The 26,145-nt window shown below is 49.4% G+C and overlaps 1 protein-coding gene across 2 annotated transcripts in view; it reads right to left on the reverse strand.

The window, feature by feature from the left end:
- Positions 1-26,145, reverse strand: part of USP34 (ubiquitin specific peptidase 34) — a 1,940,069-nt gene that overhangs the window by 482,085 nt on the left and 1,431,839 nt on the right. For both annotated transcript variants that reach the window (XM_069234398.1, XM_069234397.1), the window contains one exon: positions 22,936-23,040. In XM_069234398.1, the coding sequence (XP_069090499.1) occupies positions 22,936-23,040 (105 nt within the window). The remainder of the gene's footprint in view (positions 1-22,935; positions 23,041-26,145) is intronic.

Here is a 26,145-nt window from a genome sequence, read left to right on the forward strand (position 1 = left end):
GCCATTACGGAACTGTGGAGTTCGTGTTTGACAAACTCCCAGACCATATACTCTTATGGCTACCCTGCACTTACAATGTCTAAGGTTTTGCTTAGACTCTGTAGGGGCATAGTGCTCATACACCTATGCCCTCACCTGTGGTATAGTGCACCCTGCCTTGGGGCTGTAAGGCCTGCTAGAGGGGTGACTTACCTACGCCACAGGCAGTGTGAGGCTGGCATGGCACTCTGAGGGGAGTGCCATTTCGACTTAGTCATTTTCTCCCCACCAGCACACACAAGCTGTGAGGCAGTGTGTATGTGCTGAGTGAGTGGTCCCTGGGGTTGCATAAGACATGTTGCAGCCCTTAGAGATCTTCCCTGGCATCAGGGCCCTTGGTACCAGGGGTACCAGGTACAAGGGACTTACCTGAGTGCCAGGGTTGTGCCAACTGTGGAGACAAAAGTACAGTTTAGGGAAAGAACATTGATGCTGGGGCCTGGTTAGCAGGGTCCCCGCACACTTTCAAATCATAACTTAGCATAAGCAAAGGCAAAAAGGTAGGGGATAACCATACCAAAGAGGCATTTCCTTACAATGTCCATGAGACACCTGGGTCCACAAGCTGGTCATCTTCGTCTTGAGGTGCCTGCAGATGCAGAGGAGTGACTCCTTCATTCCAAGGGAGATTCCTTCTTGCTTCTTGGATGCAAACAGAGTCCTTGTGACCCTAGAGGTTGCACAGCCACAGATGTTGCAGAAATCTTGCAGGAGCTGCAGAAACAATGTTGCAGTGGGAGTCCAACTGGATAAAATCCTTGTAGAAAAGTACCATCTTTCTTGGCATATTGCCCCCAATTTCTGCCTGTTTGTCAGTGTGTTTTTACTGTCTTACCTGGATCCTGCTAGTCAGGACCCCAGTGCTCATAGTTTGTGGCCTATATGTCAGTATGCTTGACTGTGTCACTGGAGTTCTGCTTACCAGAACTCCAGTGCTTATGCTCTGTTTTCCAAAGTTGTCACTATAGTGACTCCATATTCCAATCCAGATTGGCCCACTGGACCCTCCTTAAAAGTCCCTGGTATATGGTACCTAGGTACCAAGGGCATTGGGGTTCCTTATGGGCTGCAGCATTTCTTTTGCCACCCATAAGGAACTCCTACAAACACTCCTTCAGGACTGCCACTGCAGCCTGAGTGAAATAGTGCACACACTATTTCACAGCCATTTGCACTGCACCAGGTAACTTATAAGTCACCTATATGTCTAACCTTCAGTTACTGAAGGTTAGGTGCAAAGCTACTGTGTGTGAGGGCACCCCTGCACACGCAAAAGTAACCCCACGATGTCCAGGACCAATTTCCCAGACTTCTTTAGTGCGGAGACACCATTATAAGCATGCACTACATACATGTTAATACATATATGTAGCTTCACAATGGTAACCCCGAATATGGCCATGTGAGGTGTCTAAGACTGAGAAATTTTACCCAAATCCAATTCTGGTATTGGGGGGCCAAATCCATGCACACCGGGGGCTCCACCATGGACTCCAGTACTGTCAAACCAACTCTCTGAGGTTTCCACTGCAGCCCCAGCTGCTGCCACCTTACAGGCAGGTTTCTGGCCTCCTGGGGATTGAGCAGCTCAATCCCAGGAAGGCAGAAAAATGCATTTCCTTTAGGAGGGGGGTGTTACACCCTCTCCCATTGGAAATAGGTGTTACAGGCATGGGAGGGGTATCCTCCCCCAGCCCCTGGAAATGCTTTGAAGGGTACAAACGGTGCCCTCTTTGCATAATCCAGTCTACACCGGTTCAGGGACCCCCCAGTGGCTCCCCTGGGGATAACTGGACAAAAGAAAGGTGAGGGACCATTCACTTGTCCATCACCACACCAGGGGTGGTGCCCAGAGATCCTCCAGAGTGTCCCTGGCATAGCCATTTTGGATTCCAAGGTGTGGGGACCCTCTGGGAGCATCCGAGTGGCCAGTGCAAGCAGGTGACGTCAGAGACCCCTCCTGATAGGTGCATACCTGGTTACGTAGCCAATCACCCACTCAGGGCTATTTAGGGTCTCTACTCAGGGTGTTTCCTCAGATTCGGTTTGCAAGACTCCACCAGGACTCGTCTGCATCCTCTGCTTCAGCTTCTGACCGTCGGATCAACCGCAGGCTGCACCAGGAACGCTGTAATTTCAACAAAGTATCCAAGAAGGCTACTGTGACATTGCAACTTCAGAACCAGCCAGCAACTACAACAGTTTCCAGGTTGCGCATGCTCGGAGGACTGCCCGTCTTCATTCTGCACCAGAAGGACCGAAGAAATCTCCCGTGGAGTGACTGAGTCATTTCCCTGCTTCAGCAGGCACCTTTCTGCAATGACAACCAGTACTCTGGGACTCCTCTCCTGTCGACAAGCGTGATCCTTGGAACACAGGTGGTAGACCGAGCTGATCCTGACTGTCCAAAGATCCAGCTGTTCAAATTTGGTGGAGGTAAGGGCTTGTCTCCCTGTGCCTGACAGTACACCTGTGCACTTCATGCTCTGCAGCCCCTTGGGCTTCTGTGCACTACTTCCAGAAATCCTTCGTTCACAGCTTAGCCCAGGTCCCCAGCACTCTATCCTGAGACGCTCAGCTGCCTGAGTTGTTCTCCTGCGGCATGGGATCCTTTTGTGTAGTGCTACGATGACTGCATTCTGCAACTCCTTTGTCCCCGTGTTCTGTGACTCCTGTGGGTGCTGCCTGGTCTTCTGAGGGCTCTCTAAAAGTGTTGAGAGCCCCTTCTGTCTCATCAGTCCAAGTTGACGCACCCAGGTCACTCCTGGGTCCGGGTAGCGCCTTTTCCCACCAACTGTGACATTTGCGTGAGCCAAGGCTTGTTGGCGGAATCCAACGATGAAAACCAGCCTTCTTCCACTCTTCACCAACTTATGGAAGTGGTCTCCTCTCTCTGCAGGTCTTCAGGTCTAGGAATCCATCGTTGGTTTCTTGCCGTCTTGCTTTGTTTTTCCATAATCCTTTATCACGACTCCTAGTGTGTTTTGAGGAAACTTGTACTTTACTCCTGCTTTCCTGGGCTCTGGGGTGGGGTACTTTACTTACCTTTGTCGTTTTTCAACCCTCACAGCGACCCCTCTACACACTACACTTGCCTAGGGGGGAAACTAACATTCACATTCCGCTATTTTAGTATATGGTTTGTGTTGCCCCTCTGCCCACTGCAACCTATTGTGTTTTTCACTGTTTGCACTATTCTATGACTGTTTACTTACCTGATTATGGTTACTAGTGTATATATTGTGTATAATACTTACCTCCAGAAGGAGTAATGCCTCTAAGATATTTTTGGCCTTGTGTCACTACAATAAAGTGCCTTTATTTTTGCTAACACTGAGTATTATCTTTCCTGTGTATCAGTACTGTGTGACTATAGTGGTACTGCAAGAGCTTTGCATGTCTCCTAGTTCAGCCTTGGCTGCTCTGCTACAGCTACCCCTAGACATCCTAAGATGCTAGACACTGCCTACATTTCACTAATAAGGGATAAATGGACCTGGTATAAAGTGTACAATTTCATGCAGGCTGCAGCGGAGGACTTGCAGACGCAGTTTGTATGGGCTCCGATGTATGGCACAATACATGCTGCAGCCCATGGGGGTCCCCTGGTGTACAAATGCCCTGGGTGCCAAATACTAGGGACTTACAATGGTGCACCGGTATACTAATAGTGGGTGTAAAAGTATATCAGCAACCCCTTTAGAGAAGAGCACAGACACTGTGGTCTTGGTTAGCATGATCCCAGTGTGCTACAGTCAAAACATATTGACACCACGGAAAAATGTGGAGGTAATTACATCAGAAAGATGCTACTTTCCTACACCTATGACCTTTGCTGCACTTTACACCACCATTGAGGAGGACTCTCCCTCCTCCGTAGCCACTCTAGGGGGAGAAAGTATGCCAGGGTCAGGTTAAGTGTCCAGACCACTGGCATTACCCAGTCTGCCAGTCCACGGGACAGTCTAGCTGGTATTCCAACCGGCATCACGGAAGGACTAGGTGGTACGACTGATGCTGGTTCAGATCCAGGAATAGATCCATGGGTGCACCCCAGATCCAAGGCCAAAGCTGCTGACCCCGCGGGGCCCGAGGGCACTCCAGCAGAGTCAGATTGCCCAGATATGAGACATGTCCTCATAAAACTCAGAGATGGGCAGGGATTGCTCTCGCTCCCGGAAACTCGAAGAGGTTCAGGCCGACCCAGACGTAGGTTCTGAGGATGGAGGCCTGGAACTAAGACACTCCTTTTACCTCGTCTCGTTGGCAGACAAACGGGGTGACCATTCCCGGGACCTTCCTCTTGACTGAGATCGGGAGTGACGCAGAGCAGAGCGCTGGCCCGCAATGAGCTTTAGGGACCGCTCCCTCAAAGCTTACAGATTCATGGCCTAGCATTGGGAGCACAACTTCGGATTGTGGTTGCACTCCAGTCACCACAAGCACACGAGGTGCAGATTCGTCACAGAGATCACCCGATAACAGGATCCTTAGGGCTTGAATCCAATATTACATGACAACATATGGACGCACCAAGAGTGTAGTCACTCCAAAATCTTTGACAAAAGGTCAAAAAAGAACAGTCAAAAAGTGACTGCGGGGCAGTTGTTCTTCGGATCTGCGCTGGCTGTCACAGAAAGAAAAGAAGTGATGTCAGCGCACTGGAGTGGTGGCTACATAGGTCCCACATCATCAGATCTGGCGCACACTACACTGTTGATGGAGGTGAAGCCAACCAAAGCCACCTGATGGCTCGCAGGGGTACTGCTTGAGAAAAATCTCCGGATCCAGTCTGAGACCAGGGGGAAATTCTAAGGTAAGGAATCTGCAACGAGAAGTCTATCAGATCCAGCAACCATTGAAAGGACAAAAAAGCTGACTGTTACCTTTTAACAGCACCTAAAGCAAAGCCTCGCTGGGCTAGGGATACCAACCAATAACACTTCTGACAGCTTGGCATGGAGTGCGTCAATCTGTGTAGTAGCACAAGAGACCACTACACATGTAAACGGCAGGATTATACATATCTGGTCAAGGAACACCTGGCTGCCAAAATGACATCAAGAAGGAAATTCAAAAGTACTCAACTGCTGCTGCTCAAGCATGGAGGTGAAGGTTGCACAGTCCTGGGTGAAGGACCCTGCACTCTTGCTCAGATCTCAGAAGATCCTCCCAAACAGGAAGCCTGATCAGAAGACATATGCTTGTGCACAGGAGTTCCACATACAATACTATCCTTGCCCCATCTGGGGTCATGAGGATGACTTGGGGCCAGTGGATCCTGATCTTCCTCAGAACTTGGGGTAGGAGAGGTACTGGTAGAAAGGTGTACAAGTGTCCGAAGTCTACTCTAGGTGGAATAACTTTCCCAGCAAGAGACACTTCAGTAAACTCCAGTGCTCAGAAGTGCTGACATTGTGAGTTCTTGGCATAGGCAAAAATATAGAGTCAACGTTGTCTCCATTAATGGAAGACACCTTGTCATTCGTGATCCGCAAAGATGGCTGATGTTTGCCCACTCTGGCATTGAAGGATAACGCCAGGTGGTGTGCCACCAGGAAACTTCCCTGGTGGTCTAGCCAAGTCCAGAGATTTAGAGCCTCCTACAACAGGGTTCATGACACCAGCCTTTCCTGCTTGTTGCAGTACCACATGGCGGTAATGCTGTCTGTGAGCATTTGCACCAGCCTCCCTTGGATGGATGTAAGAAAGGCATTCAATGCCAAGCAGAAGGCTTGCAGCTCCAAAACGGTTATAAGGAGGCGGCCTCCACAGGAAACAAGGTGTCTCTTGTGAGGAAATGCCTTCCTTGCCATGGTTACCCCCTAACCTTTTGCCTTTTGTTGATGCCAGTTATGATTGAAAGTGTGCTTGGATCCTGCTAACCAGGTACCAGCACCAGTGTTCTTTCCCTAAACTGTACCTTTGTTCCCACAAATGTCACAGCCCTGGCACACAGATAGGTCCCTTGTAAATGGTACCCCTGGTACCAAGGGCCCTGTGGCCAAGGAAGGTCTCTTAAGGGCTGCAGCATGTCCTATGCCACCCTGGGGACCTCTCACTCAGCACATGCACACTGCCTCACAGCTTGTGTGTGCTGGTGGGGAGAAAAAGACTAAGTCGACATGGCACTCCCCTCAGAGTGCCATGCCAACCTCACACTGCCAGTGGCATAGGTAAGTCACCCCTCTAGCAGGCCTCACAGCCCTAAGGCAGGGTGCACTATACCACAGGTGAGGGCATATGTGCATGAGTACTATGCCCCTACAGTGTCTAAGGAAAACCTTAGACATTTTAAGTGCAGGGTAGCCATAAGAGTATATGGTCTGGGAGTCTGTCAAACATGAACTCCACAGTTCCATAATGGCTACACTGAAGTATGGGAAGTTTGGTATCACACTTCTCAGCACAATAAAGGCACACTGATGAAAGTGTGCAATTTATTGTAAAATACACCCAGAGGGCATCTTAGAGATGCCCCCTGAATACCAGTTCAACTCCTAGTGGTAGGCTGACCAGTTTCTGCCAGCCTGCCACAACCAGACGAGTTGCTGGCCACTTAGAGAGAGTGTCTTTGTCACTCTGTGGCCAGGAACAAAGCCTGTACTGGGTGGAGGTGCTTCTCAACTCCCCCTGCAGGAACTGTAACAACTGGGGGTGAGCCTCAAAGGCTCACCCCTTTTGTTAAAGCGCACAGGGCATCCCAGCTAGTGGAGATGCCCGCCCTCCGGCCACTGCCCCCACTTTTGGCGGCAAGGCTGGAGGAGATAATGAGGAAAACAAGGAGGAGTCACCTACCAGTCAGGACAGCCCCTAAGGTGCCCTGAGCTGAGGTGACCCTTGCCATTAGAAATCCTTCATCTTACTTTTGGGGGATTCCCCCAATAGGATTAGGTATGTGCCCCCCTCCCCTCAGGGAGGAGGCACAAAGAAGGTGAAGCCACCGTCCGGGACAGTAGCCATTGGCTACTGCCCCCCAGACCTAAACACACCCCTAAATCTAGTATTTAGGGGCACTCCAGAACCCAGGAAATCAGATTCCTGCAACATGAATCAAGAAGAAGGACTGCTGACCTGAAAGCCCAGCAGACAACAACAACTACTTTGGCCCCAGCCCTACTGGCCTGTCTCCTGACTCGAAGAAAACTACAACAGCGACACATTCGACAGTGACCAGCGACCTCTGAAGCCTCAGAGGACTGCCTTGAACCTAAGGACCAAGAAACACCCGTGAGCAGCGGCTCTGCTCAACAAAAGCAACACTATTGCAATTTTTTTGCAACTTCTAAGGACTTCACTTTTCCCGCCGGAAACGTAAGACTTCACCCTCTGCACCCGATGCCCCCGGCTTGAGATCCAGAGAACCAACACCACAGGGAGGACTCCCAGGTGACTGCGACCCCGTGAGTAGCCCGAGGCGACCCCCCTGGAACCCCACACCGACGCATGTAGAGAGAATCCAGAGGCTCCCTCTGACCGCGACTGCCTGTAACAAGGAACCCGACGCCTGGTCCAAGCACTGCACCTGCAGCCCCCAGGACCAGAAGGAACCGAACCTCAGTGCAGGAGTGATCAGACGACCCTCTGCCTAGACCAGTTGGTGGTTGGCCCGAGAAGCTCCCCTGTGCCCTGCCTGCACCGCCAGAGTGACTCCCGGGTCCCTCCATTGAATCCTATACAGAACCCGACGCCTGCTTTGCACACTGAACCCGGCCGCCCCTGTGCCTCTGAGGGTGTGTTTTGTGTGCCTACTTGTGTCCCCCCCAGTGCTCTACAAAACCCCCTGGTCTGCCCTCCAAGGAGGCGGGTAATTACCTGCTGGCAGACTGGAACCAGAGCACCCCTGTTCTTCATAGGTGCCTATGTATTTTGGGCACCTCTTTGACCTCTGCATCTGACCGGCCCTGAGCTGCTGGTGTGGTAACTTTGGGGTTGCCTTGAACCCCTAACGGTGGGCTGCCTATGCCCAGAACCTAGACTTGTAAGTTCTTTACTTACCTGACAAACTAACCGTTACTTACCTTCCCCCGGAACTGTTGATTTTTGCACTGTGTCCACTTTTAAATATCTTATTGCCATTGTTATTAAAACTGTGTTTGCTATTGCTCTAATTCAAAGTTCCTAACTTACCTGTGTGGAGTACCTTGCATTTTATGTATTTACTTAAAATCTTGAATTTGTGGTTTTAAAAATAAATTAACAAAATATATTTTTCCATATAAAAACTATTGGCCTGGAGTAAAGCCTTTGAGTGTGTGTTCCTTATTTATTGCCTGTGTGTGTACAACAAATGCTTAACACTACCCTCTGATAAGCCTACTGCTCGACCACACTACCACAAAATAGAGCATTAGAATTATCTATTTTTGCCACTATCTTACCTCTAAGGTAGATAGTATAAACAGAGGCAACTTCCTACAACGGGCCTCCTCCGGTATCTGCGCAAGACTTGCGCAACCCTATCCCACAAGGAGTGGGTAGAACAGCCCAAAAGGCATGCGGTGTTCACAGACTGCAGCGCTAGACTGGAGGAAGAAAACAACTTCTTGCCAAACTGTTCCAGCCTTTTGGATTCCCTATTTGGGGGTGCAGAAGGGAACGCGCCTGAAGAAGAGGAAGCCTGGATAACAAGACACTCAGGCGTGGGGTGTTGGGACAGGAATTTAGGGTAGTTCGGAGCGGGCGGATGGCGGCGTGCGATAGTCGTATTCACAGGAGCCCCTGTGTTGGGTGTGGACCATGTACCCAAAAGGACATGGGTGTGGGCCTCATTAAATGGTAAAAGGGATTCTGAAGTAGAATCCCCAGGCTGAAGCACCTCCGTCAGGAGATTAGACCTGACCTCTACAGTAGGAAGCTTAAGGGGGAGGACCTTAACTGCCCTACTGATCACCATACCATAAGTTGCTCCCTCTGCCGCAGTCACGGTAGGAGGAGACAGCATGCCAGTGTCAGGAGAAGTATCCAGACCACTGGCTTCGCCCAAGTCCTGTGCCCAGTCCATAGCAGGGTCATCCTGGTATTCATAAGGGTCCAGGGACTCCTCCAATTCTTCTCCATATCCGTACCTGTTGGACCTGGCCCTTTTACAGGGTAATTTCACAGACTTTTTGCCTCCTTATTTTTCTGACCTTTGTTGGCTGACGTTTTGACTCTGAGCACTTTTTCACTGCTAACCAGTGCTAAAGTGCATGTGCTCTCGCTTACAAATTTGGTATGATTGGATTATACCTGATTGGCATATTTAATTTACCTATAAGTCCCTTGTAAAGTGGTATCCCTATACCCAGGGCCTGTAAATTAAATGCTACTAGTGGGCCTGCAGCGCTGCTTGCGCCACCCACTGAAGTAGCCTGTCAAACCTATCTAAGGCATGCTAGTGCAGAGCCTGTGTGCGCAGTTTCCGGCCACAGGGACCTGGCATCTAAATTCACTTGCCAGGCCCAGAACTCCCCTTTTACTACATGTAAGTCACCCCTAAGGTACGCCCTAGCTAGCCCTTTGGGCAGGGTGCATTGTAGGTAGAAGGAAGGACATGTGCCATTTTACGTGGCCTGTTCTGGTAGTGACAAACAGCCTAACTTGGTGTCTCACTGCTGTGAGTGCTGCCTCCTCATAGGATTGCATTGGAAATGCCCTGCCTTATGTGTAAGGGGTATGGTCTGATTTAGGAGGGGTAGCGGAGGCATGTTTGGTATGGTTGTGACAGTGGTAAGAAAAGCTGCTTACTGGTCTAGGTGTATTTTGTATTACTATCACAGAAATGCCACTTCTAGAAAGTGCACATTTATCTGTGATTATAACTTTGGTGTTTTGCAGCTTGTCTCCAATCAACGTCTGGGCACACTGACAGTTGGGGCTTTGTGCATACTTCTCAGACAGCCTGAACACAGGGAGGGTGGCGGTGACACAGAGGTGCATCTACATATTGTAAAGCCTTCCTGGGCTGACAGAAGGGAGAGGCGGGGTACACCTGCATTTGTAAAGACTGTGCCTTGGCCTCACACAATAGGGTCGTTAACCCCCCACTGATATTTGGAGCCTGTGCTGAAAGGAGAGGGGGACACTCCCAGAACCAGTTGTAACTGGCTGGAACCTCCTCTCCCTACCATTGTAAAACACTGTAAGAACTGACTATAAGTAAAGGAGAATTTTCCCCACAATTTGAACATTCTTGGAACTTGAAACTGGACACAGAACGCTGATGAATGGACTCACCAGGACACCACCTTGGACTGCTGCTGCTGTGCTGACCTGTGACCTGCCTGGTCACTAGAAGGACTGTCACCATCTGCAACCTTTGTGCTGGCCTGTAGCTGGGCCCACCAGCCTGTGCTCCCTTTGACCTTCTGGTTGCTCACAGGGGCAGGGTGCTGTGCCCCTGATCCCTGTAAGGATCTCTGTAGGTCTTGACTAAGCGCTGGAAAGAGCGCTCTCTTGGAACTGCAGAAAAGGGATCACCACTGCAGCCCGGGCTTTAGCTTTGCCCTAAGCACTCTGAAAAGTGTTTTACCTCTGCCCCAGGACACCGCCGCAGCCCGGGCCTCAAAACTTACTTTATCGCTTTGGAAGCGCTTGATTTATTCCCCCGGATCACCGCTGCAGCCGGGTTTGTCCATTTCCGCATCGGCTTCGCTCAGTGCCCCCGGGGCACATAAACAACGGATCCGGAGCAAGCGTGCTCCTCTAGGCGCCCCCCCCAAGGCACCTCTCACTTCTGGGAGAGCCCCCGGGGCACCAGCCGCCTACGATCCTACAAGGAAGCCTCCCGGCGGCTTGGGAGCAGCTTCCCTGACTCACGCACCACATCAGGTGCAGGCGAGTCCTTCCCACGGGCCACCAGAGGGGTCCGAGCTCCCTTTTATTGCAAGGCAGGACTCGGGGAAGGCGCGGTGAGCGCCCCCCTTCCCCAGGCACTGCGCAAGGAGCAGGACGCTTTTTCTTCACGCCGGCATTTTTCCTCAGCCGGAATCGGGAATGGAGACCTCCCCGGAGGCCCCTTCCCACCTTTGCCCTAAAACTGTCACGGGGTCACGCCCGGCCCCCACCCCACGGATAGGGTGTGAGGAGGCTGAGGCAGGCACCCACCACGAGGGAGAACCCCCCTGTTTTGCGCACAGGAGCGCCGGGGGCCCCCGTTCACGTTTCCTGGCACTGGAAGTGCCTCTTCCACCAGCAAGCAGGTACTCTTTAGGAAAGCTAGGCTCTAGGAGCCTAATACAGACTTGTGGATGTTTGCTATTTCCCACCAGTTTATTGGTTCTACATTTATGTGCTAATGTTCCTGTTATGGGCATGTTTAGCTAATATGTAATTATATGCCTTCTGATATATTCTCTAATGGTTCTTTTATTTAGGGATTGTTCATGACAAGTGCATATATCTTTAACTCTTATTCCTGACTACTGCTTATGTTGTAGAATCCGGAGTACTTACGTGTTCTAATGCAACAACTGCATATTCTTGCAGAGTATTATTAACTTGTGTAACATTCTGACAACTGCTAAGGTAGCAGGGTATTACTTACGTGTAATGTTGGTGTAATTATGTTTTGTGCAATACAGATTATTTTTACATAGCTCAGTGTTGTGTTTACTTTGTGGTGTTTACTTTGCGTCATGTGTGTTGTGCAAACGCTTTACACATTGCCTCCAGGTTAAACCTGACTGCTTGTGCCAAGCTACCAAGGGGGTGAGCAGGGGTTTTCTTGGACGTGTAACTCCCTAGCCCTGACTAGAGTGGGTAGGTTCTGCCTGGCTGAGGTGCATACCCTAGCCAACCAGAAACCCCATTTCTAACAGTACCCAGAGGAAAAAGGGTCCGAATCTGACCTGGGGCGAATAGGCCCCGGTGCTCCGACTCCGAGTAGTCGGGAATAAGAATCGGGTCGACGTCAATAGTGGGAACCACCGAAGTCGGGAGCATCGGCAATCGACCCGGGGAAGGTCCCCAGGGTGCAACTGGCGCAGATCCGCGCACGGATCCAGAGGTGACCTCGGTGGCCGGGGCCGAAGCTGCTGGCGTGGAACCCGAAGGCCCCTCAGCTGAACCCCTTGGGTCCGAAGGCGTCGCATCGGGGTCTGCCTGCCCAAATATGAGGCGCAGGCCTCGTAAAACTCTTTCAGTTGGGTGGGGATTACTCTGGCTCCAGGAAACTCGGGGAAGTGCGGAGCCGACCCAGACGCAGGTCCGAGGACGGAGGCCTAGTGTGTGGACGCTCTTCCCGCGTCGCGCCGGCCGCGCGACGGGACGAAGTCAGAGAGCAATGGGACTTCTTCTTACCTTGACCCGAGGATTTAGAAGACGACGAGTGGTGATGACTCCGCAACCGTTCTCGAGACCTTATCGAGCGAGACCGCGACCTATGCGGCGTTGAGTGCCAGGCCGCCATTAGCTTTAGGGACCGCTCCCTCAAAGCCTTCGGTTGCATGGCCCGGCACTCGGAGCTCAAGGCACCACTGACACACGCGATGAGAATCCATCACGGACATCTTCCAATGGCAGTCCTCACAAGGGTTGAACCCGATCTTCGGTGACATCCTCGACGCATTAAAGTTGCACACAAAAACTGGTTGAATTCGGCCAAAAAGTAGTCGAGGGTAGCTCTCTCCGGAGCAGCGTGTGGCACAGAAAGAAAAGAACTGACATCACTGCGTGAGGGCGGCGTCTATGTACTACTCCTGACATCACCACGGCGACCACGATGCCTACGGAGTTGACCAACACTACTTACCGACGCAAAAGGGTATTGCTTGGAGAAAAATCTCCAGATCCAGTCGGACGCCTGGGGGGAAATTCGAAGGTAAGGAATCTGCAACTAGAAGTCTCTATCAGATACACCTGGCGGTGAGCCTCAAAGGCTCATGCCTGTTGTTACTGCTCCCCAGGGCATCCCAGCTAGTGGAGATGCCCGCCCCTAGGGACACAGCCCCCACTTTTGGCAGCAAGTCAGGAGGAGATAATGAGAAAAACAAGGAGGATTCACCTACCAGTCACCTATCAGTCAGGACAGCCCCTAAGGTGCCCTGAGCTGAGGTGACCCCTGCCTTCAGAAATCCTCCATCTTGAGTTTGGAGGATTCCCTCTATAGTAATAGGGATGTGCCCCCCTCCCCTCAGGGAGGAGGCACAAAGAGGGTGCGGCCACCCTCCAGGACAGTAGCCATTGGCTACTGCCCCCCAGACCTAAGCACACCCCTATATTGAGTATTTAGGGGTGACCCTGAACCCAGGAAATCAGATTCCTACAACCTGAAGAAAGAGTAAGGAATGCTAACCTGAAAGTCCAGCTGAGACAACGGATACACCAACTGACTTGGCCCCAGCCCTACCGGCCTGCCTACAGACTCAAAGAACCTGCACAACGACGCATCCAGCGGGACCTGCGACCTCTGAGGACTCAGAGGACTGCCCTGCACCTAAAGGACCAAGAACCTCCCGGAAACAGCAGCAATGTTCAGAAACTGCAACAAACTTGCAACTTTGAAACAACTTTAAAGAGACTCACTTCCTGCCAGAAGCGTGAGTCTTCACACTCTGCACTCGACGCCCCCAGCTCGAGTCCGGGACAACAAACACCGCAGAGAGGACTCCCAGGCGACTCCAACGATGTGGACACCCTGAGCCGACCTCGCTGCACCCCCACAGCGACACCCACCTAGAGGATCCAGAGGCTCCCCCTGACTGCGACTGCCTGGTAACAAAGGAACCCGACACCTGGACCGAGCACTGCACCCGCAGCCCTCAGGACCGAGAGGAGCCACCTACCAGTGCAGGAGTGACCAGCAGGCGGCCCTCATCTTGGCCCAGTCGGTGGCTGGCATGAGAAGCCCCTCCTGTGCCCTGCCTGCATCGCCTGAGTGACCCCGGGGTCCCTCCATTGCTTTCAATAGCAAACCCAACTCTTAATTTGCACACTGCTCCTGGCCGCCCTGTGCAGCTGAGGGTTTGTTTTGTGTGCCTGTGTGTGTGTCTCAGTGCTCTACAAAACCCCTCTTGTCTGCTCCCTGAGGACGCAGGTATTTACCTGTAAGAAGACTAGGACCGAAGCACCCCTGTTCTTCATAGGTGCTTATGTGTTTTGGGCCCTCCTTTGACATCTGCACCTGACCGGCCCTGTGTTGCTGGTGCGGTGGCTTTGGGATTGCCTTGAACCCCCAACGGTGGTCTGCATAATCCCAGGAGACTGTCTGTGTAAGTGCTTTACTTACCTCCAAAAACAAACCAAAACGTACCTCCCCCATGAACTGTTGACTTATGCAGTGTCCACTTTTAAAATAGCTTATTGCCATTTTAACCAAAACTGTGTGTACTACTGTTTTAAATTAAAGTTCTATATACTTACCTATGTGAAGTGCCTTGCATTTGATGTACTTATCTCAATTTTGAATCTTGTGGTTCTTAAAATAAATTAAGAAAATATATTTTTCTATATAAAGCCCATTGGCCTGGAGTTAAGTCTTTGAGTGGGTGTACAACAAATGCTTAACACTGCCCTCTGATAAGCCTATTGCTCAACCACATCACCACAAAATAGAGCATTAGTATTATCTAATTTTGCCACTATCAACCTCTAAGGGGAAACCTTGTACTCTGTGCACACTATCTCTCACTTTGAGATAGTATATACAGAGCCAACTTCCTACACTTCTGATCTCCGCTACGAAGTGGCCTCCTCAACTCATATGGATTGAATTGGTCCCCACTGTCAGCTCTGGATGGGGTAGGGAGGGGGGAGGAGGGTCTGTCGCGGACCAGATCTGTCAACCACCACTGCAGAACTTTCACAGCTTTCTCTTAAATCTGGACCTTACTGGAATGATACCTCTGGTGCTGTGTCAACTGGAACTTCAGATGCTACTGCAGAGCCCAAATATGGCAACCTAGTGTGCTTGACCAGCGGGATGCAAGAGGCCAGCTGTCCCCTCTGCCGCACAGCCATCCTCACTGAAATCCAGGAAAGAGGATGAAACATCAGGATCATAGCCTGAATGTCCTGGACTCTCCACTCCAAGGGATGGGCAGGAAACCGCACTGTGTCCAGAATGGATCAGATGCAAGGGGGCATCTGCAAAGAATTAAGATGTGATTTTGGCACACAAAGTTAACCCCAATGATGTTAAGAGGTTCATGTTGGAGATGGGTGACAACTGCTTGCGGCAAGTCCGTCTTCAACAGTCAGTCATTGATGTGGGAGAGAGAGGGGAGGACTGGGACCTCCGGTTTCTGAAGGTGTGCTGTAATCAATGCCATCACTTTTGTGAACACCAAAGGTGTGAACAGCAAACTGAAAATGCTCCTGGCCCATGGTGAACTGCAGGTAGTGCATTTTGGTCTACAGGATGAGAATAGAAAACAAGTACCTTGCAGACCCACTGTTACCATCCAGTCGCCACAGGTGAAAACAGACAAGTCCTGGGCTAGGGTGAGCTTCTTGAATTTATCCTTACGCAGATAGGTATTGACATCTAAAGTGCGACAGAGGCACCAGGAAGTAGTAGAAATATCAACCATAACCAACATCCGGCCACTGCAAACTCGCTACAGCCCCTTTGGCCAAAAGGGCCTCCACTTTGCGTTGCAAAAGGGATAGGTGGTCCCCTGTCAGTCATTCTGACGATTTAGGAAGGTGCAACAAGGTTTCTAGAAACGGTAAGGAGTAACCCCACTGGACAATTTGCAGGAGCCACTTGACTGAAGTTATAATTTTCCACCCTGGCAGTAAGTGCTGGAGTCTTCCTCTGACTAGATGACTGTGTGCCAACAAGGCTAAACTAAAAAGGCGCAGAGGCTGTTGCAGCAGGAGAAGAAGACGACTAGACTAAAGCGCTGCCCCTGTTATTCACATGGTCTGAGACTACAGTGGCCACTAAAGGACTGGGTATTTCCTGCACTGGTTGTATCTACTGTCTGCAGTGAAAACCACTACCATAGCCACGCAAAGGCCAAGACGGTTGGTGCAGTTGGTGTGGCGAGGCAGACATACACATGTTAAACCTATCTCCGTTTTGTATTGCAACTATCTAAACGTTGTAACAAACCAGATATGGATAAATAATGCTCATCATTCACACAATTTGGGGACTTACATATGTATACAGGTTTGGCAACTGTCTATGAAGCATGCTGGCTGTACACACTTAGAAAAAGTACAGTATTAGGGATGAGTGATCACTGAAGATACACAGAAAGCCATATCATGCTCAACTAAGGAACTGTGCAAAGGCATGTTTTTTCTCTTTTCTCCTCTAATGTTTCTCACTTACTTCTATATAATACCGCTTTCCCCTCAGATATGGTTCCCTTTTTATCTTTAGTCTCACTCTCCTTTTCATTCTCCTTTCCCCTCAGATGTTTTAGTTCCCTATCCCCACCAACTCTCACATTTTCCCAACTTCTCTTGCCTGTCTTTCTTCCACCCTTTTCTTTAACATATCTTTCCAGTTCCAGTCCTTTTCAGTCTAATGTTCTCCTTATTTATCCAGTAACTCTCTTCTCACATCTTTCTCCCTTTTCACTTGTCTAGCCATCTCCCTCTAGTTTTCTTCTCTCTGGTGTCTTGCTACTTTTAGCCCTCTATTTTAAGTGTTTTAACCACTTCATTTCTTCATTGCTCCATTGTAGGCTTTGTTTCATCTCCCTTTCGTGTTCTTTAGCCCCATTTACCTTCACTCTCTATAACTCTCCCCTTCCATCCTTACTCTAGCACTTCACAAAAAAAACAAAAAAACTCAGAGAGTTTATCTGTATAAAGTGCCTGTCTGCTAGTGTCTTTCCTTCCTTGTCTCTCCAGTTCAAGTCTTACTTTTCTCTATCCTTAAAACTTTTTGTGTCCACAGCTGTCCTAGTCAACTTCTCTCCTCCATTATCTCCTGCAGCCTCCCCCTTCCTAAAGTTTAGCTTTCTCTTCCCCCTTGCCCTGAGTCATCTCCCCCTTCTATCTAGTGCGTTTCCTTGTTCATGTCCTTCAATCAAGAATCTCCCATCCCTCTGACCCTTTTCACAATGTATCCATCTCCAGTCCCCTGTGCCCTCTTTACTCTTTGTCTCTATGCTCAGGTTTGGGAGTCACGAGTTTGCTTTCCAGGTATGAAGCTTTAAAACCCATCCTATGTACTAGGCTTAGAAAGGAGGGGCCTGGGCAGAATTATCCAGATGACTGCAGCAGAGAAGTCTGCGCTTTAGATATAAAAATGTAAAAGAACTTCTTAGCTGCCTGGCTGCAGACATATACATTTCAGTTTCAGCGTGAAGACAACCACCAAGAAAAACATTTCTTAGAACATGAGCAAAAAGTGCCCTAACGTTTTTTATTGCTCATACTTAAAACATGTTAAACATGTGATATACTCCTCTTGTTGTTGATATACAATAAAGTGCTTTAAAATCTATCAGTGTCACAGGTGATACGTGACATTTGGCAAGGTGGCCAGGGAGTGTATTGTGGTACTATTGTCTTTAAAGAGCTCCAGGGCAGAGTCGGCTTGATCCCCAAAGGGTCTGGCACCATCAAATGCCATATTCTTGTGGCTGGCCCTGACACTGTCTGAAAACGATCATTAGACCACATCCAGGCATGTCTGCCAAGGGCTACGCTGGTGTCTATGGCTCTACCAAAAGACTTCATGGTGTACAGCCCATATCGGATTGTAAATTTGGCAGCATCACGACCATCCTGCATGCGTAAGAGAGGATAGCATATGCATCCTCTGGTACAACAGGCAACAATTCAGTCCAGAGTCCCACAAATATGGAGTACAGCATCCTAAAAGGCAGCTAGCATTGATATAGGGGGTTAAAGATATGGAAGATAAAATCCAGCAGATTTTAATGCAAACACTATCCATTAGAAGATGCTCAGCATAAGCACAGCATTCCCTTTCTTGGCCCCAAAATACCTAACAAAGAGTTTACTGTCCACTCAGAAGGATTTTGTATGGTCAGGGTAGAACAACACTTTTTCTGGGTCCAGCTGGTGGTGTCTCTCCTCTTCCTTAGAGGTATGAGGTGGAGCATAAAAGGTAGGCGAAGTAATGGACTACCCTATGTGGAATGGGTGACCACCTTCGAAAAGAAAGATGCTTGAGTGTGAAGGACCAGTTTGTCAGGAAAAAATGAAATGTTTGGAGGCTGAGAGGAGAGTGCCTGTAGCTCATTTACTCTTTGGGAAAGTCATTGCCACCAGAAAAAACATGTTGGTGAGAAGCCTAGGACATGAATGAAGCAGCTCAAAGGGATTGCACAGGTTCCAGTGAGGGATAACAAAGGGAGTTGGGGGGAAACACGTGTTGAAGACCTTTACGGAACCTATGTACAATAGGGGACCTGAAGAGAGAGGGATAATCTTTCAGCCGCAGAAAGTCAGAGATGGTGGATGACAAACAGTTTCTTACCTACAATCCCAGTTCTCTCTCAGGGGAATCTCCACTTAAGTCATAAGCAGTTCTCTCTCCAGGGAATCTCTACTGAAGTTATAAGCAATGGCTTATCCCTCCTACGTACAGGGATCCCGGAGCACTTCTTACAATATATCTTCTTAAGTGTAGATGTTCGCCTTTCTTCAGGAAGACCTGGAAGATGCCTAAGGCATGAATATTGTGCAGCCTATAAGAAAGGCTACAGTGGCCAATGTCTTCAGAAAAAAAGGGGTAATTAATGTATGTGTGAATATAAATTTACATCAAATGAATTGAAAGAATGTTTATTTGACTTCTTAAATCTCTTTCATAAACCAAGGTAAAGGGGACTGTGTTGTCCCATAAGCTGCCATTACGTAAATGTGAAAACAGTGTCTGTGCCTTTAAGGACCCCACAACCACCAGTATCCCATCATGCCCAGCAGGTGGCAATGGCTTCAGCTCTTTTTTCCAGCTGCTGGTTACCGAATCTTGGAACATGGAGCTCAGCCAGTATGGCTCTTTTTTTCACTTGATGGTTTTTATCTGTCCCTGTGTTTTTCTGTCTTTTTCTGACCAATTTTTTCTCTCTTTAGTAAACTAAAATGGCATCTTTATTTTACATGTGTAATGCCCTATGGAATGGAAGAAAGAAGGCTAAGTCAGACCCTCATGATGTCTGCATCATCTGCCTTCCTGAAAGCCATGTTCCTGACAGATGTCCACACTGTAGGAAGCTTTCCAGACGTACCCTGATGCCGCTCAATCTCCATGCATGAAGACAGAGGGTTGACAGGTTCAGGTGGAGAAACTTCCCTTACTGTTGCAACAGAAGATCCTCCCGAAAGGAGGACAGATGGCCATGCTCAACAGCTCCGGACACAAAACTGTCGGAGCCCAACTGTCCGAGCCCAGTTGGAGCCACAAAGATGACTTAGGCCCGGTTGTTCCTGATCTTCTTGAGAACTCTGGGCAGGAATGGTATGGGCAGAAAGGCAATAAAGGACAGTTGAGCTCAACTAAAGATAAAAAGTGACTGAGTAAGAGCTGCCTTGGAAACGCCAGTGCCCAAAATTGCTGACACTGTGCAATCTTGGTGGTGGCCAACAGATCTTACCAAGGCTCCCCCCCACCGCTGAAAGAGACCTTGCATCACATCCGGATGGAGACATCATTGCTCATCTGCTAGGCATCTTCGCCTACTTTGTCCGACCTGATGTTGAGACAACCCACCCTGTGTTGATCCAGTAGGGATATGCCATTATGTTCAAGCCACGTCCAGAGGCACTGGGCCTCTTGACAAAGGGTTTACGCCCCCATACCCAGTTTGCTGAAGTAGCACAAGGCAGTGGTGTTTTCTGTAAACATCTGCACTAAACTTCCCTTGAAGGAGGGTAGAAAGACACTCAATGCCAGCCGGATCGCTCGGAGCTTCAATAGGTTGATGGGGAGTCTAGATTCTGCTGCAGACCAGAGACCTCTGGTCTCCACCTCTCCCAGATGGCCCCCTCATCCCAGGAGTGAAGCATCTGTTAACCACAGTCAGCTCTGGTTGAGAAAGTGGTCTGCCGCTGACAAAAATCGCAGTTTGTTAACCACCACTGCAGATCTCTTGCAATACCCTCCGAGATCTGGACCACGTTGGAGAATTTTGCCTGGTGTTGCACTCACTGGAACTTCAGCCCCCACTGCACAGCCTGCATATCCCACAGTATGTATCACCAGAAAGATGCAGGAGGTCATGAGGCCTACTGGCTTCAGAGTAAGCATCACCGAAATCCAGGATAGAGGCTGAAACATCGGTGTCATAGCCTGAATATCCTGGACTCACCATTCAGGAGGATAAGCCTGAAACTGTGGTGTGTTGAGAACAGGCGAGATGAAAGGGATCGCTTGAAAAGGGGTCAGGTATGATTCTGGCACGTTGATAGTGAAACCCAGCGACTGCAGGATGTTTGCCGTAATCTGGAGGTGGAAAATGACTTCCTGGGATGAGCCTGACTTCCACAGTCAGTCGTCGATGTAGGGAAACACTGGCACCCCTGATTTCGCAGATGAGCTGCAAACACTGTCATCACACCTTGGTGAAAACATGAGGAGTGCTGGAGGCACCAAAGGGTAGAAATGCAAAGTGAAAGTGTTTGTGAACTACCATGAACCGCAGGTAACATCTGTGAGCATGCAGAACAGGGGATGCGGAAATAAGCGTCCTACAAGTCCAATACTACCATCCAGTCTTTCAGGACAAGGGCAGACAAGACCTATGCAAAATTCAGAGGACGCAAGTCTAGGACAGGTTAAAGGTCTCCATCCTGCTTGGGCACTAGAAAGTAGTGGGAATAGCAACCACAACCTACTTCTGATACTGGCACCCTGTGTATGGCTCCTGTGGCCGAGAGAGTTGGTACTTCCTGGCAGATTAAAGGTAGATAGTCCTCAATCTGCCTGATATAAGTGGGAGGCATTGGTGGTGGGGTAGTCAGGAAGGGGAGGGAGTAGCCCCTTCAGACAATCTGGAGAAACAAGAGGTTTGATGTTATTGACCTCCACTGGTGCAAATGGTGGCGTATCCTGCCGCCTACTGGTGGCCCATAATGGTCTCAGGGCAAACTAAAGAGGCTTGGGCGCTGTGGCTGCCGGGATTGGACTCATCCAACCTCTGGCTGCCTGACCCACGGCATCCGTGGGTGTTGCATCCTCAGCCACACCGAAGCTGGGAAGCCTGTGGGCCAGGACGGCTGGGTGGGTAGAGACGCAGCTAGAAGCCCCTCCCATGGCCACAAAAGGTGGACTAGATCTGGCTGGAGCTCTGCTGTATTTTAAGTGCCTCACCATTGAGTCCGCCTACTCTCCTAAGAGACAAGAGCCATCAATGGGTATGCTCATTAGCGAAGCTTGGACATCCTCTGAAAAGTCAAACAGGTGTGGTACCATAAGGCCACTGAAAAAGAAACTGCTCAGCCTAGCTAGTCAGTCGTGTCCAGCCCACATCTGATCATGAACTTAGCTGTGTCTCTCCCATCAGACATAGTTTAGCAGAGTATGGACTGAGCCTCCTCCGGGACCATAGGCAGCACCTGTGCAACTGAATTCCAAATGGAAAGGGTGTAATGGTCCAAAAGGCATGTGGTATTCACAGACTGCAATGCCTTTCCCACGGTGTCCAGCCTTTTGGATTTCCTATCCAGTGGGGCAGTAGGGAAAGAGTCAGGATTTACTCGGAAAGTGGAGGCTTGGACCACCAAGCTCTCAAAGGTAGGGTGTTGCATGAAGAAAGAGGGGTCCCCCTGTGGAGGGAAAATGGCGAAGGCCGACTGTCCTGTCCACAGGAGCCCCTGTGCAGGGCTTGGACCAGACCCCGAGCAGGACGTCCATAAGGGCTTCATTAAATGGGAGAAGCGGTTCTAAAGGAGTGACTCATGGTTAAAGCATCTATGTCAAGGCGTTAGTCTTGACAGCCACAGAAAGCAACTGAAGGTTGAGGACCTCGGCTGCCCTCCTCAACACCAAAGCAAATGTGGCACCCTCCTCAGTTCAGTGGCATCCACCAATTCCTCACACCATTTCTTTAGGGCCATGTCTAATGGCCCCTCCCAGTCTTCAACAAGTCCTGGTCAATAAGAATAGGTCTCAAGCCTAGAAAGAAAACCCCAGTCGGTATCGGAAAAACAACCTTTGCGCTCCATGTCAGCATTGGGGATAAGAATTGGGAGGACACCTGTGGAAGCTTAGCAGTGGGAACCCCGTCGGGGAAGGTTGAAGTGATATGACCAGCACTGGTTTAGATACATCCGTAGATCCAAAGGCCCTGACTGGTGCTGAGGGTGGACCTGCCAGAGGTGAACAAGTAAGGCTCCACTCCCCCCTAAACCAGTGAGACCTGAATGCTCTCCAGCGGGGATGGGCCACGCAAATATGAGGTGCACAGTCTCATAGAATTCTCAGAGTTGGGCAAGGGTCACTTCAGCTCCGGGAAACTCAGGGAGGCACGGAGACAGCACACTGACATCTGTCTGTGACAGGCACCACAGGCTTGAATCCAGCATTAATGATAGACATACCCGTCACACCAGAAGATAAATCTTGAAAAAAAAACTTCAACAAAAGTAATAAAAAGTTCAGCCAAAAAATGATTATGGGTAGCTCTCTCCATATCTGCGTTGACTGGCACAGAAAAAAAAAAGAACTGAAACCGAGCTGGGGTTGCATCTATATAAATGCAGTGTGCAAGTTACTTCCGGCGCAGGCTATGCCGATGATACAACACCGGGCCGAACAACATCACCGACTGGTACACAGCTGTACTGCTCACAAAACGTTTGCAGATCCAGTCTGACACCTGAGGGATAATTCTAGTGTAAGGTAAGGAATCTGCGGCTAGAAGAGTTTATTAGATTTAAACACTATTGCTTTATTTATTACTTAAATGTTGAGAGTGCAGATGTAACTTCTGACTAAGTAAAAAAAAAAAAAAAAAAACATTAAATGAAGGTGATACATACCTCCCAAATTCTTTGCAGAATATATGACGCAAAAGGAGGCATTCCCGGAGGACCGCCAGCAAACTCCATTAACATGGTCAGTAACTTGAAAAATGGATTGGCTGCCTAAGAAATGCAAAACAAATCCTGGTCAGGTATACAGTATCTAGTTAAACTGTATTAATGTATATCCTCATCTTTATTTTATTGAGAAACTTAAGTGTTTAACAAAATGAATACTGAAGCAGATAGTATCATTATAATAACAATGTTATGTAGTGTGATACTGTGGACTGAGCACATTGTCAATCTATGTATATTGATGAAGACTATTACACATTTAAAGTTCATATACAAATTAAATAAAAATATTAAACACTTCAATTTGATACATGCGCAACAGGCCATGAAACGAATCCAAAATTAAGTCTATTGAAGAAGAACAAGTTACTTACCTTCATTAACGTTCTTTCTGGTAGAGACCAACTAGCTAAGGGGTCTTCAAACTGGGGGGCCTCAAGTGATTTGGGGGGGGGGGGAGGTCTTGCCAGGCTCTTGCCAAAAGAAGCATTTGTTTTAAGTGGGGGGAAAAGGAGCGGCAGTAAACCACTCTGTAACAGGCCATTACTAACATATTTTGTCATTTATATCCTAGCAGGGAGTATGTGTCAAAAGGGAAGGGACTCCAAATACTCTTCAAAACCCCCACCCCCACTTCAAATAATCACACTGTGGATAACTTTACATGATAGTAAGGCCTGCCTGATCAGAATAGTATGTTTGTCTAATGTATTTGATTGTGTTTATAAAAAGATGACAACTTAACTGCAATGTTTAAATAAGCCTAGACACATTTAAACATTGCCAACTTAATAGAGTAATTGTGAAAGATTCGAAGGGGGACCCAATATTTTGGGGGACGTGGCATAAAAAAGTTTAAAGACCACTGAACTAGCTTCATATTCCTCACTCTTAATTTTCCACAGGTGTAAGACAGCTTCCAGAATTTTTTCAACAATAGTCTTCCACGCCGGAAGGTGGTGCCATGATGATCCACACTGGCACTATTCCACTCCGGAAATGACATACAGAGCCTGTATAGGCACCACTTACGTGTGCAGATGTCAGTTGCTTCGAAGACTGTATGCACATCAGACAAAAAGCAAATTGGTGTGACCAGTGTGCAGAATCCTAGACTTTAGATCTTATCAATGGATAGAAGCCAACCACAAAAGAGGGCGAAGGATGGTCAGTGAGGAATCTGTGGGGCCCGAAAAAGTCTAACAAAGAGCATTACCGAAGGTTAGCAACTTGTCCTTCTGATAAAGACAATTAACTATAGATTCCTGACCTTTTGAATAGCTATCAAAGCAGTACTGATATGGGTGTGTGTAAGGAAATGCCTCCTTGGCATGGTTACCCCCTGACTTTTTGCCTTTGCTGATGCCAAGTAATGATTTGAAAGTGTGCTGAGGCCTGCTAATCAGGCCCCAGCACCAGTGTTGTTTCCCTAAACTGTACCTTTGTCTCCACAATTGGCACACCCTGGCATCCAGGTAAGTCCCTGGTAACTGGTTCCCCGGTAACAAGGGCCCTGATGCCAGGGAAGGTCTCTAACGGCTGCAGCATGTCTTATGCCACCCTGGGGACCCCTCACTCAGCACAGACACACTGCTTTCCAGCTTGTGCGTGCTGGTGGGGAGAAAATGACCAAGTCGACATGGCACTCCCCTCAGGGTGCCATGCCAACCTCACACTGCCCATGGCATAGATAAGTCACCCCTCTAGCAGGCCTTACAGCCTTAAGGCAGGGTGCACTATACCATGGGTGAGGGCATAGGTGCATGAGTACTATGCCCCTACAGTGTCTAAGCAAAACCTTAGACATTGTAAGTGCAGGGTAGCCATAAGAGTATATGGTCTGGGAGTCTGTCAAACACAAACTCCACAGCACCATAATGGCTACACTGAAAACTGGGAAGTTTGGTATCAAATTTCTCAGCACAATAAGTGCACACTGATGCCAGTGTACATTTTATTGTGAAATACACCCAGAGGGCATCTTAGAGATGCCCCCTGAAAACATACCCGACTTCCAGTGTGGGCTGACTAGTTTTACCAGCCTGCCACACATCAGACATGTTGCTGGCCACATGGGGAGAGTGCCTTTGTCACTCTGTGGCCAGGAACAAAGCCTGTACTGGGTGGAGGTGCTTCTCACCTCCCCCTGCAGGAACTGTAACACCTGGTGGTGAGCCTCAAAGGCTCACCCTCTTTGTTACAGTGCCACAGGGCATCCCAGCTAGTGGAGATGCCCGCCCCCTCCAGCCACGGGCCCACTTTTGGCGGCAAGGCCGGAGGAGATAATGAGAAAAACAAGGAGGAGTCACTGGCCAGTCAGGACAACCCCTAAGGTGACCTGAGCTGAGGTGACTATGACTTTTGGAAATCCTCCATCTTGCAGATGGAGGATTCCCCCAATAGGATTAGGGATGTGCCCCCCTCCCCTCAGGGAGGAGGCACAAAGAGGGTGTAGCCACCCTCAGGGCTAGTAGCCATTGGCTACTAACCCCCCAGACCTAAACACCCCCCTAAATTGAGTATTTAGGGGCCCCCAGAACCAAGCAAGATAGATTCCTGCAACCTGAAGATGAAGAAGGACTGCTGACCCGAAGCCCTGCAGAGAAGACGGAGACACCAACTGCTTTGGCCCTAGCCCTACCAGCCTGTCTCCACACTTCGAGAAAAACTGCATCAGCGAAGCATTCCCCAGGGTCCAGTGACCTCTGAAGCCTCAGAGGACTACCCTGCATCTAAAAGGACCAAGAACTCCCGAGGACAGCGGCCCTGTTCCAAAGAAACTGCAACTTTGCAACAAAGAAGCAACTTTTAAAGACTACACGTTTCCTGCTGGAAGCGTGAGACTTTCCACTCTGCACCCGACACCCACGGCTCGACCTGCAGAGAACCAACACTACAGGGAGGACTCCCCGGCGACTATGACCCTGTGAGTAGCCCGAGTTGACCCCCCTCAGTCCCCCCAGCGATGCCTGCAGAGGGTATCCAGAGACTCCCCCCTGACCGCGACTGCCTGCTTCAAAGAACCAGACACTTGGTAAACACACTGCACCCGCAGCCCCCAGGACCTGAAGGATCCGACCTCCAGTGCAGGAGCGACCCCCAGGTGGCCCTCTCCCTTGCCCAGGTGGTGGCTACCCCGAGGAGCACCCC

Source organism: Pleurodeles waltl, chromosome 5 (assembly GCF_031143425.1).
Source record: "Pleurodeles waltl isolate 20211129_DDA chromosome 5, aPleWal1.hap1.20221129, whole genome shotgun sequence".
In the NCBI taxonomy this organism is placed as follows: domain Eukaryota; kingdom Metazoa; phylum Chordata; class Amphibia; order Caudata; family Salamandridae; genus Pleurodeles; species Pleurodeles waltl.